The 15,230-nt window shown below is 62.1% G+C and overlaps 2 protein-coding genes across 2 annotated transcripts in view; both read right to left on the bottom strand.

The window, feature by feature from the left end:
* The window catches only part of ATP8B3 (ATPase phospholipid transporting 8B3), a 27,904-nt gene extending 19,568 nt beyond the window's left edge, over positions 1-8,336 (bottom strand). The window contains exons 1-10 of the mRNA XM_037733442.1: positions 8,086-8,336; positions 7,250-7,311; positions 6,256-6,347; positions 5,948-6,061; positions 4,974-5,072; positions 4,435-4,496; positions 3,959-4,031; positions 3,725-3,795; positions 3,117-3,199; positions 390-649 (exon numbers count right to left, since the gene is read on the bottom strand). Of these exons, the coding sequence (XP_037589370.1) occupies positions 390-649; positions 3,117-3,199; positions 3,725-3,795; positions 3,959-4,031; positions 4,435-4,496; positions 4,974-5,072; positions 5,948-6,061; positions 6,256-6,347; positions 7,250-7,311; positions 8,086-8,336 (1,167 nt within the window). The remainder of the gene's footprint in view (positions 1-389; positions 650-3,116; positions 3,200-3,724; positions 3,796-3,958; positions 4,032-4,434; positions 4,497-4,973; positions 5,073-5,947; positions 6,062-6,255; positions 6,348-7,249; positions 7,312-8,085) is intronic.
* Positions 8,337-11,764: 3,428 nt separating this feature from the next.
* Positions 11,765-15,230, bottom strand: part of REXO1 (RNA exonuclease 1 homolog) — a 28,482-nt gene continuing 25,016 nt past the window's right edge. The window contains exons 11-16 of the mRNA XM_017514499.2: positions 14,215-14,288; positions 13,760-13,870; positions 13,223-13,338; positions 12,954-13,092; positions 12,747-12,867; positions 11,765-12,671 (exon numbers count right to left, since the gene is read on the bottom strand). Coding sequence (XP_017369988.1) covers positions 12,583-12,671; positions 12,747-12,867; positions 12,954-13,092; positions 13,223-13,338; positions 13,760-13,870; positions 14,215-14,288 — 650 coding nt within the window. The 3' untranslated portion in view covers positions 11,765-12,582. The remainder of the gene's footprint in view (positions 12,672-12,746; positions 12,868-12,953; positions 13,093-13,222; positions 13,339-13,759; positions 13,871-14,214; positions 14,289-15,230) is intronic.

The raw sequence follows: 15,230 nt of genomic DNA, 5'->3' as shown, positions 1-15,230 counted from the left end.
TTGCCTAGGGAAAAGCTGAGAAGCCAAGAGTTTCAACTCCTGAAATGGGGCTCACTAGACTGGTTCCATTAAGTCACCACCCATCCCCCCCCCCCCCCCAACAAGACAATAAGCTTACCTGTGGGTGGGAGTTCAATGTGAGTGAAGGAGAAGGGAAGACTCCCCCTCACCCACCCATCCCCCCAACCCATCCACCCACCCGTCCATCCACCCATTTCACTCACCATCCACCCGCTCCGCTACCCATTCATCCATACACCACCAACCCACATACCATTCATCCATCCATTTGCCCACCCATCCTGGCACCCATCCATCCATCCATCCGTCCACTCATTCATCCATCTATCTGTCTATCCCTCCATGCACTCATCGTCCCAAGAATCCATGCACCCATCTACCCAGCCATCTGTCCACCCATCCCCACATCCATCCACCACGCCCCATCGGGACAGCTCCGGCTCGAGGGCCCTGGAGCGGCCGGCCATACCAGCATAAATGACCAGCCCATAGCAGGTGTCTGTGTTGCGAATCTTGCAGCCTCGGAGGAGGAGGTTGCCAATATCCAGGGAATATTTTTGGTCATTCCATTCCAGGCACCCCACGAAGCGGTGCAGCCGGCTGTTGGGCGCCTCACATGTCACTGTGCCTGTGGGCAGCCAGGTGGTTAGTGGGTCAATGGGCTCAGGCCCTCCTCTCCAGGCTCCCTGCAGCCCCCCTCCCCCCGTTGTGAATGTCTGTGAGCTCCGTGAGAACAGGTGCCAGCCTCATCTCAGCCATGCTCTGACCACAGGGCACAGCCCAGCACCTGCACACAGTAGGTGCTCAATAAATGTGTCAAAAGGGAAGAGGAGAAGGAACATCTGCTAGAGGAGCCTCCTCCTGGGTGCCGGAGCCTACCCACCATCCCCTCCCCATTCACCAACACCCTACAATGGCCTCACTTCTGTCGGAGAAAACAGGTTCAGACCACACAGACTGGCCCAGGGCAGCGTTCGGTGAGGGTGAGAATGATAATGGGGCATGAGGCTGGGACCCCAGAAGGGAGAGGAGCCACAGGGCTCCTGACGGGTCCTCATCTGCCTCCTGGTCACACCTTAGGGATGGGGAGCCGGACTCTGCCCTGAATGTAGGAACTGGAGGCATCTATGTTGGGAGGGCAGAGGGCAGAGGAGCTGCAGGGCAAGCCCACGCCCCATGCCTCTTCCTCTGAAAAATGGGTTAATGCCCAGTGACAATGCCGGGGCAGGTGTCCGAGGCCAGGCCCACAGAAACCCTCCTTGCTCACCCAGGAAAAGTGGGAAAGGAAGAGTCACTGCCTGCCTATGATTCTGTGCCCCAGTGGCATTAAATAAAGGAGCCGACTGGGTGCGGTGACTCACGCCTGTATTCCCAGCACTTCCAGAGGCCAAGGCAGGTGGATCACCTGAGGTCAGGCGTTCGAGACCAAGGCTGACCAACATGGTGAAACTCCGTGTCTACTAAAAATACAAAATTAGCCGGGTGGCAGGCGCCTGTGAACCCAGCTGGTCTGCAGGGGAGGCCAAGGCAGGAGAATCACTTGAACTTGGGAGGCAGAGGTTGCAGTGAGCCGAGATTGCACCACTGTACTCCAGCCTGAGCGACAGAGACTCTGTCTCAAAAAAAAAAAAAAAAAAAAAAAAAAAAATGAGAGAGCCTTTGGTCAAGTTCTGGGACTGTCAGGGAAATTAGGAGAGATGGCGGGCACCCTCCACCAGGACTAAGCCTTTCCCCAGATTCCAGAGGCAGATGGGAAAAACAGGTGTCAGGAGTCTGCCGTTCAAGGAAAAGGCTCTGCGTGCGAATCAGTTAGAGCGAGTTGCCTTCACAATAAGACAGGAAAACAAAACCAAATTGTACTCCAGGCCGGGCTGCAGCAGAGTAAGTTTCCACACCACTCGTGAAATGCCTCCAGGTGGAATTAAGAAACAGCCAGGCTGTGAAGTGGGGGCAGCACTCTGTTCTTTTTTTTGAGACGGAGTTTCGCTCTTGTTACCCAGGCTGGAGTGCAATGGTGCTGCGATCTCGGCTCACCGCAACCTCCGCCTCCTGGGTTCAGGCAATTCTCCTGCCTCAGCCTCCCGAGTAGCTGGGACTACAGGCACGCGCCACCATGCCCAGCTAATGTTTTGTATTTTTAGTAGAGACGGGGTTTCACCATGTTGACCAGGATGGTCTCAATCTCTTGACCTCGTGATCCACCTGCCTCGGCCTCCCACAGTGCTGGGATCACAGGCGTGAGCCACTGCGCCCGGCAGCACTCTGTTCTTAGAGGCCTTTCTCACCACGGGAATTGCCAGCCCACGCACACAGGGCGTTTTCAATGAAACAACCGAAACCTGGGGCCAGGCGTGGTGGCTCACGCCTGCAATCCCAGAACTTTGGGAGGCTGAGGCAGGTGGATCACCTGAGGTCAGGAGTTCAAGACCAGCCTGGCTAACATGGTGAACCCTCATCTCTACTAAAAATACAAAAAATGAGGCGGACGTGGTGGCGGGTGCCTGTAGTCCCAGCTACTTGGAAAGCTAAGGCAGGAGAATCGATTGAACCCCGGAGGCGGAGGCTGCAGTGAGTTGAGGTCGCACCACTGCCCTCCAGCCTGGGCAACAAGAGCAAAATTCCATTTCAAAAAAAAAAAAAAAAATCAACAACCAAACGTGACTATGTTACGGGTAGATTTTACACTTAATAGAATATAGCACTTTCTTGTTGGTTTTGACACAGGGGTCTCACTCTACTGTCCAGGCTGAGTGCAGTGGTGCGATCACAGCTCACTACAGCCTTAGCTTCTGTGGGCTCAAGCGAGCTTCCCACCTCAACCTCCCAAGTAGCTCGGACCACAGGAGCGTGCTATCATGCCCAGCTAATTGTTTTACTGTTTGTAGAGATGGGGTCTCGCTATGTTGCCCAGGCTGGCCTTGAATTCCTGGGCTCAAGCGATTCTCCTGCCTCAGCCTTCCAAAGTGCTGAGACTCCAGGTGTGAGCCACCATGCCTGGCCAGCACATTTTTTAAAAGCAACAACAATAACAACGACAATGAAACACCCCAACTTTTCCAGATTTGAGGGACATGACTCCACTCAATGCCTCTCACCTTGAAAGGACGCCATATTCCTCACGGTGGTCAGTTCCTGGTGAGTGACCGTCAGGGCCTGTCTGAACTTCAAGTTGGTCTCCCTGGTGGGAGGAAGGGAGGGAGGTGAAAAGGGAGGTGATAGAGGCTTTGAGGAGCCCCCAGGCCCCTTCTGGAGTCACTCAAACATTTTCACTGAGCACCTACTGTTTGCCAGCTGCCGGTCAGATGGCTGAGACCCAGAGAGGGAGAAGGCCTGGCCCAAGGCCACATAGCACATTTGCCCAAGGGCTGAGGCCAGGGCCTAGGGTGTCGTGCCCTTGGGCACACAGTGGGGCCTGAAGAAGTGAAAGCCTGGGGAGGGTGGGCTTCTTCCCCTGGACTCCTCCCTCTACCCCTGCAGGCTGGAAATGCACCCTCGGCACCTGGCAGCACCTATGCCCGACATACTGAGTGACTGAGGGTGACTGACCAATCTCTGAGTCAGCTTGGCTTGCCACCTCCTTGGTGACGGGGGAAGGGGGCACCTCCAGGCCCTATGCCTTCCCCGGCCCCCAGCAATGCCACAGCTCCTCACCCGTCAATGTCCCCACCCCCCACGGGTCCCCAGCGATGCCACAGCTCCTCACCCATCAATGTCCACTGTCTCCACATAGCAGAGGCTGCTGGGCTCCGTGCTGGCCAGCAAGAGCATATCGGCCTGGGGGTGGGGGAGGCGAGGTGGGGTGAGGTGGGGGTAAGAGGGGTGGGGGGGAGGCATTGCAGAAGGGGATACAAGACACGTGGGGGGCGAGGAGCCCTCCCGACCCTGGGAGGGGCGCTCCCTGTGGGGGGTTCTGGGACCCCGGGGAAACCCAGCTCACCGGGACGATGCTGTCCTTGTGGAGACAGACCACATCCCCCACGCACAGGTCCTTCCATTTCTTCCACGTGAAGCTGCGGGGAGGGGGGCTGTCGACTCTCCCCAACTGGGAGAGCAGAGGCCGCTGCCCCGACTCCTAGGACGCCTTCCTCGACCTCCCACCCCGCTCCCCTCGGAGTCTGTGGTCCCACCCAGTGACCTCCAGGGCCCTTGTCCCCACGTCCTCTTCAGATGTTCCCTGTTCTCCCATCGCCCGCAGCTCTGCAAGCGTTTGGCATCTGGGCCTCAGCCTCTGTTCCCATCCCGGGCAGGCGCCTGATGAACACAGGCCTGTTCCTGGGGGACTCAACCAGCCGGGAGGTTGGGGGCATGGGAGGTGACAGACACCTGGCCAAGCACCCTGCCCTGCCCAGACAATGGCACCACCGGGCCGGAGCCCCGTGTCCCCTCGGGTCCCCAGCTGCAGCCCAGCCTCACCTCTTGCCCATCAGAATCTGGCAGGGCCTGTTGTTGATGGCTCTGTCACTCTTGTGTCTCCCCTGGGCCAGGAGGGAAAGGATCAGAGGGACCATCCAGCCTCTCCGGCCCCCGCCCAGGCCGCTGCCACGTCACAGCCCAGGAGCGCCCGCCTGGACATGGGACGGGGTCCCTGTCTGCCCGCCCCACGCCATGCTGCATCCGCTCGGGGATCCCCGGTCGTGCGGGCCACTGGACCCCCTGCTCACCATCCAGTGTGCCTGCCAGACCAGACCACCACCCACCAAAGCTCAGCGGCCCCAAAGCCACACAGCCGATGGAGCCCAGGCCACCAGCGGCACCTGCCCAGTGTCGGTGCTGGCAGATAGGGACGATGCAGCCCCGACAGCCCCAGCTCCCCAGGCCCACGTTCCCGTAAAGCTCCAGGAAGCCCAGGCCTCCTCCCACTCTCACCCAGGGCTGCTCAAGAGGCCCCACCCCACCCCCGGACCCTCACGCCGTCCTGGACCCCCGGCCAGCCACATCCCCACAGCACTCACAATGTCATCCGCCAGGTCCCGGGCGGCACGGATGAAGAGGAGGCAGATCATGGGAGCGAAGAGTGAAAACCAGGGCAGCGTGGAGAGGTCGGGAATGCCCTGATGTGGGGGGAGCCACAGGGAGGGGTCACACTGGCCCCTCCCTGTCCCTCCCCTCCCACCGAACCAACCCAGCCCGGCATTCAACACCTTGCTGGCCACTTCAGCCGGGGTCCAGCCATCCCCCACACCCCAGCCCTCGGGACAACCCCCCGGGCACCCCACCACCTGCCTGGAAGATCTCCCACACACCTCCTCCTCTCCAGTCCAAGCCCAGCTCCCTTGTCGCCTCCTCCGGGGAGCCCTCCGCAGCCCCAAGCTTGACTCTCACTGCTCCGCCTCCCTCCTGCGTCCCTGCTTCCCCAGGTCACCCTGCAGGTGTGAGCTCCACCATCCCCCACCCTGGCGCCCCAGCCAGTGGCCTGCACACAGTAGGTGCTCCATTAATGCCGAATGATTTGATGGATAAAAGGAGAACCTCTCTCTTTACACAGAACAGAAATGAGATGTTGGGTGGGGGTGGGTGCCTGGGAAGCAGCTCTGTGGGTCCGGGTCGGAGGACATGCTCTGGGCCCCTCCTTCCCCCTTGCTTCTGAGGTCAGCTCAGAGCTCGGGGGCCAGGGGAGCTGTGTGGCCGAGGCCATCCAGGCTGGGGAACAGCTGTGCCTCCCGACACCCAGCCCTGCCCAGCAGGAACCCCCAGGGCGCAGAGAGGGTGCCGTGCTCGGACCTGGAAGGTCCCTCCATCCACCCTCGTCATTCAGCGTGTATTGAGTGCCTCTTGTATGCCAGGGCCTGGGCAGGGCAGTGGGGACTCAGTAATGACGGTCCCAGTCTGTGGGGAGCCGGGCATGAACCCACCCGTCACACAAACAAACACATTGATGCGGCCAGGTGGCCAGGAAGGGCTTCCTGGAGGAGGCCTCGCGCCTCACCTGCAGGATGATGATGAGGAGGAAGTACAGGTTGGACAAGCGGTGGAACTGCTCGTACAGCGTCAGCGGCAGGAACGAGAAGAAGTTGTACTTGGCTGTGCGGATGATGTTGGTCTGGAACGAGAGCCGCCGGCCACCTGATATGGGGGTGCTGCCTAGGCCAGGGGATGGGGGTGCCCAGCAGGTGGCGGGATACAAACACAAGCAGAGGCAGCACTCAGGAGGTGCAAAAAATAGATTCCCCAGGGGGGCCAGGGCAGCTCCGATGGGGTGGGGGAGGCCCAGGGGGCGAGGGAGGGGCCGCCCACCTTGTGCTTCCTCCTCCGCCAGCACAGGAACACCTTCTCTTTGAGCTGCGAGTTGTAGGCGCGGTTGTTGGCCTGGACCTCCCAGGTGAATGCTGCAGCAAGGGCAGAGCCGGGCGTCCGTCGCAGGCCCAGGACAAACATCCCTAACGACGGCTAATGGGGCGCAAGGGACCCAGGCACTGGGAGGCCGAGATGCCGGAGCCCGTAAACAAACAGACGGTCGGGCATTGGGCACCACCTAGGGGCTACCAGACCACCGCCCATAGTTGGCACCGGCACAAGTGGATTCTGAGAGCGGCCACCCACACCGCCCCCCACCACCCCTGTCACCATGGGCGAATCCTGAGCCTCAGAGAACAGACCCCGGGAGACCCTTTCAGGCCCCTACATTTTACAGAGGGGGTAAACTGAGGTTCGGTGATGGGTTCTCCAAGGCCACACGTCCAGCCGGCAGCCCAGGTCATTCTGGGCATGCAGCCCCCCAAATCCTGAGCCAGATCCCCCAAGCCCTGTCGGTACTAGCGTTGGAGACTACTCGTAAGCAAATGAGAATCCTAGGCAAGGCCTGCCATGCAGGACGGGGGGGCGGGGTGGACTCTCCAGCCCCGTCAGCCTCAGCCCTGAACTTTTTTTTCTTTTTTTTTTTGAGACAGAGTCTTGCTCTGTCACCTAGACTGGAGTGCAAAGGTACGCTCTTGGCTCAATGCAACCTCCACCTCCCGGGTCCAAGCAATTCTTCTGCCTCAGCCTCCCGAGTGGCTGAGATTACAGGCACCTGTCACCACACCTGGCTAATACAAATTACTTTTAGTACTTTTAGTAGAGACGGGGTTTCACCGTCTTGGCCAGGCTGCTCTTGAACCCCTGACCTCAGGTGATCTGCCCATCTCAGCCTCCCAAAGTGGTAGGATTACAGGCGCGAGCCACCTTGCCCGGCCAGCCCTGCACTCTGCAGTCCCTCCCACCTGCACCCCCGTTCCCCCAGGATCAGCACCTGAGTTCTTGTCCTCATCTTGGAGTTCTTCTTTCTGGCTGAGGCTGCTCATGCTGGTGGGGCTGTGGGAGAGAGAGAGAGGGACCCCGGGTCACAGCAGTGGCCCCTGCACTCACTTGGCCTTCAAGGAGCTCATGGCCTAGGGGCCGACTGTCTCAAATACTAACGCCCACACCCATCTGCAGCCTCCCCCCAGTCTCCGAAGGTCCAGCCATTGGCTATGTGTCCTGCCTTGGATACTCTGACTCAGGGGACCCCAAGATGATCCCCAAACCTGCAGCATCCCATCTGCCAGTGTCCCCTGCCAGCCACCCCTGGTCACCTCCCGCCGGTACAGCCTAGGAAGACTCACCTGCGGCCATGACAGCCTCTGGCCACTGCTCCCCACACCTCCCCTTCCCTGGAGGCACCGCTCTCACCTCCTCCTGGTTTCGCTGATGCCCTCCTGCCCACTCACCCATGGCGACAGGTAAGGGGCTCAGTCATTTGTTGACTGAATGGGACCCCTGGGCTAGATGTTATATTGCAAAGCACAGCATGGGGGTCAGGCATGGCCATCCTGCCCCAACCCCGGCTGGGAAGCAAATCCTGATGAGGGCAATGGAGGCAGACAGAAAATCGTCGGAAGATCTTGGAATCTTCCCCACTAGCGGGTTCAGGAATGTGGGTCTGGCTCTCTGGCTCTGCACCGGGGGCTGGGGTTTGGCCCTCTGTGAGGCTGGCAACCCCCCCCCAGATGGCAGCAATGGGCCCCCCACCTGCCAGCTCTCTAGCTGCGCACTCCCCGCCAAGCCCCTGCCCCTGCTGTTCCAGCCGCCAGGTGCAGCCTTCCTCACCCTTCCGGTGGTCTCCGTTCATACTTCCCAGGCCGGCCAGGCTGGGCCCTGCGCTTTCTCTGGGCTGCCCCTCTGCCTGGGGCGTCCCCCATCCCAGCTCTGACCACCTTCTCACCTCCACGGATGCCAGCAGGACCTGAGCCTTCCTGAGTCACGTCTGAGTCACCCGTGTCCCCAGGGCCTGGTGGGACAGGGCCTGGCTCAGGGCCAGCTCTGGAGCTCCTGGGAGCCTGGGCGGGGCCAGTGTCCATTCACCACGTGGGATACAGGGAGGTTCAGGGTGAAGAGGGGCTTAGGCTGTGGGCCGGGGGAGAGGTGGGGAGACCCCTGTGGTGGCCAGAATCCACCCAAAGGGCATCTGGGGGCAGAAACAGGCACGGACACAGCGCTGGCTTCCTGCCCCCTCACTAACCGGAACGCCCCATTACTCGGAAGCCCCCCCCCACTCCCGTCTTCCCGCAGCCGCCCTGGACAGGGGTCCCGAGTGCAGGGGACACCGGGCTGTCTGCAGCGCCTCCCGGGCCCCGACTGCGGAAACCTCTAGGAGCGCCTTCTCCACCGCCACCGCCAAAACCCCAGCTCTCAGCCCGGCTGGAGCCCAGAGGGGGTGCGCGGGCCCCTGGGGACGCACAGCAGTGGGAGCGCCCGCCGCTCACCGGCGCAGTCCAGGCACCGCGGGGCCGGCTGCCCGGCACAGGTCGCTGGCGTCCAGGGCGGCGGACGTGATGGAACCGTTAGCCGGGGGCCAACGGTCCTGAAACGGGGGGCGGGGCCTCGGGGCCCGGCCAAGGCGAAGGTGGAGCCGGTTCCGAGACCTCACGGGGCCGAGGGCGGGGCCGGGAGGGGTGGGTGGAGCCAAGGCATGGAAGGGGCGGGGCCTCGAGGGAGGGGCCAGGGCTGAAGGCGGGGCCGAGCGGAGCCTCGCAGAACAGGGCCGGGTGGAAAACGTGCGGGGGTCGGGGAGGGGGCGGGGCCAGGGCAGAAGGCGGGGCCTCGCAGAACAGGGCCGGGTAGAAAACGTGCCGGGGTCTGGGGAGGGGGCGGGGCCAGGGCAGAAGGCGGGGCCTCGCAGAACAGGGCCGGGTAGAAAACGTGCCGGGGCCTGGGGAGGGGGCGGGGCCAGTAGGAAGGCGGGGCCGAGCGGGGTCTTGCCGTGCGGAATAGGGGCGTGGCCAGGACCCGGCAACGTGACCAAAGAGGAAGGCGGGGCCTAACGGGGCCGCGCAGAGCCGGGTTGAGGTAGGGGCGGGGCCAAGCCCAGGGGCGTGGCCAGAGAGGCGGGGTTGAGCACGGCCCTGAAGACTAGAGTCAAGGCAGGGTCGGGTCTGGGATGGGGGCGTGACAGAGGAGGAAGGTGGGCGGCGCATAGCAGGGTCAGGGTAGGGGGGGCGCTTGGGACGGCTCCAGGACAGAAGGTGGAGCCTGGGAGGGCCGGGGCCTGAAGGAGAAGAGGGTGTCAGGGCAGGGCCGGGGCTGGGCTTGGTCGGCGAGCAGAAAGAACCTGCACTGTAGGGTGGGATTGGAGTGGTTCTTGTAAAGGTGGGCCTGTCAGGCCAGAATGTGCCTTCCAGACTGGACGGGGCTGAGGCTGGTGGGGCCAGCATGGCAGAGTGCATGTGGAAGGACCGCAGGTGATGGCAGGTACATAGGGCGTGTCTCACCCATGTCCTGGGTTCGTTCATTCATCCCATAAACGTTAAACAAGCGCCTCCTAGGCTCAGGTACAGGGCTGAGCACCAGGCTGGGGAGAGGCAGTGGAGGCCACTGAGACCACCCTAAGGCCAGGAGGAAGCCCACAGAGTTCTGTCCAGCGGGTGGCAGGGGCTCAGGGATCCTTACTGAAGAAAGGGCAGGGGTGAGTTCAATGACAAGGTGAGGGCAGGTCCAGGCCAGAGATGGCCTTGAGTCAGGACCAGAAGATGCGCAGAGGAGCTGCTGAAAATGAAATGCACCCCCCCCCAGAGTGAGGCTTTGGGGTGAGGGTCCTAAGGGAGCGACAAACATGAGTAGGGAGGGATAGGGGGGTGACCTCCCCCATCAGAGTGGCAACCTCCTGAGGGTTCTCAGTGATCAGAAACCCACCTTTCTTTGGAAGCCCAGACTGGAAGCCTGCTTGGCCCTGGAGGCTGCCAGGGAACCTCTTTTTTCAGACAGGGTCTTGATCTGTCACCCGGGCTGGAGTGCAGTGGTGCAATCAGGGCTTATCACAGCCTCCACCTCCTGGGCTCAGGCAATCCTCCTGCCTCAGCCTCCAGAGTAGCTGGGACTGCAGGCAGACAGGCCACTGTGCCTGCTTGCCCGGTGGTTATGAGGAAGAGCCAGGGCTGGGGGTTTGAACACACTGTTCTCAGAAACTTTAGAAGAGACCTGGTTTGGTGCAGCTCTGAGGATGGGATTCCCCCTCCCCAGCCCTCACACAGGGCACAATCTGGGGACAGGAGCTTGCACAGAGCCCTTGTGCAAAGGCCCTGAAGCCTCCAGTGAGAACAGGTAGCTTCACAAGCTGAAGTCCATGGGGGCTACAGCCAGGACTGGCCAGCCCGGGGACCCCTTGGGATATGTCCTGAGGCACCAGGTGTGTTCTGGGAAGAGGAAGCCAGACGTCACACGCGAATACACGCCTGTACCATCTACTTAGGAAACAGGCCCAGGCGCAGTGGCTCACGCCTATAATCCCCACATTTTGGGGCAGCCGAGGTGGGTGGATCATTTGAGGTCAGGAATTCGAGACCAGCCTGGCCAACAGGGTGAAACCCCGTCTCTACCAAAAATAAAAAATGAGCCGAACATGATGGTGCAACTGTCATCCCAGCTACTTGGGAGGCTGAGGTTGCGGTGAGCTGAGACTGCACTACTGCACTCCAGCCTGGGTGACAGCCCTCTCAAAAATAGAAAAAGAAAAAACAGCAAACAACTCTTTCACAGAAGAGGCAGGGAGAGTCACCTAGTCACAAGAACAGCCCTCAAGGGTGGAGGGCCCTGGAGGGATGTGGACTCCAGAACCGTTCTGCCTTGGCAGCCTTGGTCGAGTCCTCTGGGGAGGGCCCCCATGACCTCACCCCGGGCCCTGCCCGAGACCAGGGTGACAGGAAACCCCTCCAGTCCTGCCTGCCTGCTGCCAGGTCCTGGGGCCGAGGCTCTTCAACTTTTCTTTATTTGAAGTAAATACAAAGGGGGGACCTAAACACCCCTGGGCCTCCTATTCTCACATGGGATCCCGATGCAACCAAGGCTGCCTGGAGCCGTGCCTGCATCGCAAGATGTGTGGCATTTCCTGGCAAGACCCCGGTGGCTTTCCTTTGGCGGGCATCACCCTCTGGCTTCCGGTCTCTTTAACCCTCTGTCTGTCTGCGTGCAGCCCCCAGCCCTGGGCAAGGCAGAGAGAGAAGCCAGCTCCATGCACAGGGCCCAGCTCCACACAGGGCTGGGGAAACCATCCACAGTCCCTAAGAGGCACTGGAAGCTGCAGAATGGCAGCCCTAGGCTCTGGGACTCCACAGCAGATGCGGCCTGGCCCAAAGTTGGGGGGGGCAGGTTGGGCAGCCAGTGCTGGGGCCAGCTTTTATGAAGGGAAAGTTTCATTGCTCTTCTCTGCGTTGGCGGCAAGAATCAGTCCCAGCTGCGGGCACAGTGGCCTTCCCAGGGCACATGCGCCAGGCACCAAGACCAGCACGAAATCTAAAATCCATACAAACATTTATTCTGTCCCTGCCTGGAGGGGAGGGAAAGGGAATCCGGAGAGCCTGTGAAGGAAGATGGGGCTCCGGTGGGAAGACAGTGTCCGGAGGCCAGTGGGCTCCATGGACGGCAGGCCCTGGGGCTAATGAGGGGCTGGCTGGGTTCTCAGAGGTCACGGAGTGCAGGGGTGGGGCGGCGAGTGGTGGAAGCCGGCCGCCCCGAAGGCAGGCCAGTCCCTGGAGCCCGGAGGCAGGTCCAGCCCACGCCGGGCTGCATGTGGCCCTGGCCCCCGCTGGGGTCTGTCCCGTCCCCACCCCCCCAGGTGGGAAGGCAGCAGGCCCACTCTTCCCGGTGGGAAAGGGCTGTGCAAGTCATCAGGTTTAAATAAAAATAATAAAAATAACAATACAAAATAAAAAAAGACTGTCTCAAACAAACCCAGGACAAGCCCACCCCGCGCCCCGAGCGAGGAGCGGAGGTGTCGGCCACCACCTGGGAGGGAGCGAGGGCCTGGCCAGAGGGGCAGGAGGGGCTGCAGGCCAGGCGGGGGTGGGCTCGGTCCTGGTGTCTGTCAGCAGCAGTTTACAGAGACGCCAGAGGTCTGGGGGGCAGAGGGCAGGGAGGGGTGTGAGGGGCTGCGGCAGGACGTGGGCTGGGATGGGCTGGGCAAGGCGTTCTCCGGCCACCGGCTTGTCCCGCTGCTCTGGGCTGCCTCGCCAGGTGGACGGGTTACCGGAGATTTATTGCACTGTTTGGAAGAGGCCTGGGGCTAAGGACCGGCCGGGGCGGCAGGAGAGGCGGGCGGGAGGCGGGCAGGTGTCATCGCTTGGTCTTGGCGTCTTCTCGGACCTTCCAGATCACCAGGTGCATGCAGGCGCCGGCGTCCTCGCTGGAGCTGTGCCCGTCCACTGCGGGGCAGATGCGGTGAGCACCTGGCCCCTGCGCAGGCAGGGACGGCCCGAGGGCGAGGCACTGGCACTCACCATTGTCCTGGATGATCTGTCTGAGGTAGTCAGCCATGAGGTTCCGCAGGGACCGCTTGTAGGGGAGGCCCAGGCGGTGGGGGAAGAGCACGGACGTGTCCACCACGGTGCTGTGGATGACCTGCGGGCAGCGGCAGAGGTCAGCGCACATCGGGCCTGCAGCTGCCCCTCCTGGAGAAGCGCAAGGGCCCCGGGCCGGCAGGGCACCTTCAGGGCCAGGAGGTCGCTCTCCAGGCTGTGTCCGATGAGGATGGTGTCGGCGCTGAACATGCTCAGCAGGACGGCCTGGACATCGCGCAGCGTGACACTCGTGTCGGCAAGGTCAGCCTCCGTCACGCCCGAAAACCTGGGGGAAGCAGGCAGGAGGGCGCCAGGGCTCAGCCTGGAAGCGCAGGCTGGTGGGGCGGTACTGCGGGGAGGGCGGGCCCTAGGGAAGGCTTTGAGGAGGGGTCCTGGCTGGCGGGCTCAGGCCACACCTGGTGTTGTAGTCCACGATCGCGTTGTCCGGCTTCACGAAGGTGTCATAAACCACGTGCACATCCGTGTCGACCACCGTGACTCGCGTCAGCTCCAGGCCGTACGTCGTGTAGGACTGTGTGCGAGGGACGAGCCTCAGACGCGCTCTGGGCACCAGCCTCCCTCCTCCCCTCCCTTGCCCCTCTTGGGGTCTCCAGAGCCTGGCAAAGCAGAGGCATGGCTCCCACCTGCAGACAAGGACGTGGGGCCAGAGACTTTGTGGGGCGTCTGGGAGAGGCGGAGTGGGGTGTGGCCTCAGCAACCCCGTCCCCAAGCCCTCCTGTCTCCCGTTCACATGCAGAGCCGGGCCCACAGCCCGACGGGCTTCGAGGTGCCAGGAAGCATGGGGTGCTGGGCCAGGGCAGGAGCTGTGAGTGCCGGTGCTGTGGGAGAAGCCCTCTGAGACAGGCCCAGACAGGCCGCGGGGGGGAAGGCGGCCGAGCCAGGCCAGCTACTCCCCCATCTTAAACCTGAGGCTGGGCAGAGAACAGCCTCACCATCTCGCAGTCCAGGGCATAGATCCCCGGGTGGGCGTCTCCGGAGAGTTCTTTCTCAAAGGTCTTCACGAAGCCCTCGAGGCGCTCCTTCCGGCCGTCCTGCACGTGTTGCTGGGGGTGAAGAAGGCAGATGAGGGCGGCTTCAGGGCACAGTGGGGGCGGGAGAGGGAGGCGGCGGTACATCTCTGAGACCTTTGGGATGGTCCTAGCCATCCACCAAGCCCGTTCACTGCCTGGGACCCTGGTGATCAGGAGGGGAAGGGGGTTTGCCAAGAAGACACAGTGAGGGCGGCTTCCCAGGACTGACGTGGCCAGCGACAGGGCCTGGGGTCTAGGGGTGCTGCACTCTCTGGGTAACACAGGAAAGGCTGCCCCCAGCAGCCTGTCATGTCCCATGATCAGTGAAGGGGAGGCGGAAGTCTGTGGAAAACTGGCGCCAGGACACCAGGGCTCACCTTGGCAACCTGGCAGCCGACAGAGCCAGCGGCAGCCGAGCAGCACATGTACTGGGTCTCCCAGCCTCCGGCCACTGCAGGGGACACGGACACACGGTCAGGGCCCGGCCAGGCCCGCTCCATAGCCCCCGGGAGCACTGACTACCCACACCTGCTGAGCCCTACTAGGGAGTAGGGACTCAGGACAGGCGACCTCAGCCACTCGGCAGAGCTGGACGCACATCAGGCCTGGGCCACAGTCTAGCAGCCAGGATGCCCGGCCGGGATCCCAGGAGCCAGTGGGCTCTGCCGAGGCCTCTTGGGCAGCGCCGCCTCCGGCAGGACCCCCCAGATGCCCCCAAGGCCATGGCTTTAGGGGCCACCGCAGGACTGTGCCAGGCTGGCTTGTGTGCCCTGAGTGTGGCTGTCTGGGGGACTGAATGGAACCAGCAAGCCAAGGGTGGGACAAGCCCTCCGCTCACAGGGCCAGCAGCCTCCACATTTCCACAGACCAAAGGTGCAGGAAGGCAAGGGCACAGGCTTTTCAGGTGGGCATGTGAACGTTGTCAGGGTAAGGCTTGTGTCTTACTTTTGCATAAAGAACAAGTGGAGAGAAAATGAGGCCAGGGGCTAGGCCTAGCTCTGCCCTCAACAGTGCAGCCCAGGGGCCTCGGGTGGGGCGGGGGATGGCCAGAATAAGGCCCTACCCCAGTTCCGGGTGCCTCGGGTGGGACCAGGGTGAGGAGGCCAGGTAAGGCCTTACCGCGGGGGTCTTCAGGGGGACAAGGGTGGGTCTGGATACAGCCTTACCCTGGTTTCGGGGGCCTCGGGTGGACGGGGGTGGGTCTGGGTAACGCCTTACCCCAGTTCCGGGGGCCTCAGAGGGACAGGGGCAGGTCTGGGTAAGGCCTTACTCCAGTTCCGGGGGCCTTGAGTGGGACGAGGGAGAGTCTGGATACAGCCATACCCTGGTTCTGGGGGCCTCAGGTGGACGGGGGTGGGTCTGGGTAAGGCCTTACCCCAGTTCTGGGGGCCTC

This window comes from Cebus imitator, unplaced genomic scaffold (genome assembly GCF_001604975.1).
Source record: "Cebus imitator isolate Cc_AM_T3 unplaced genomic scaffold, Cebus_imitator-1.0 Scaffold524, whole genome shotgun sequence".
NCBI lineage: Eukaryota > Metazoa > Chordata > Mammalia > Primates > Cebidae > Cebus > Cebus imitator.
The sequence above is the reverse complement of the archived record's forward strand: the minus strand, read 5'-3'. Positions and strand labels throughout refer to the sequence as shown.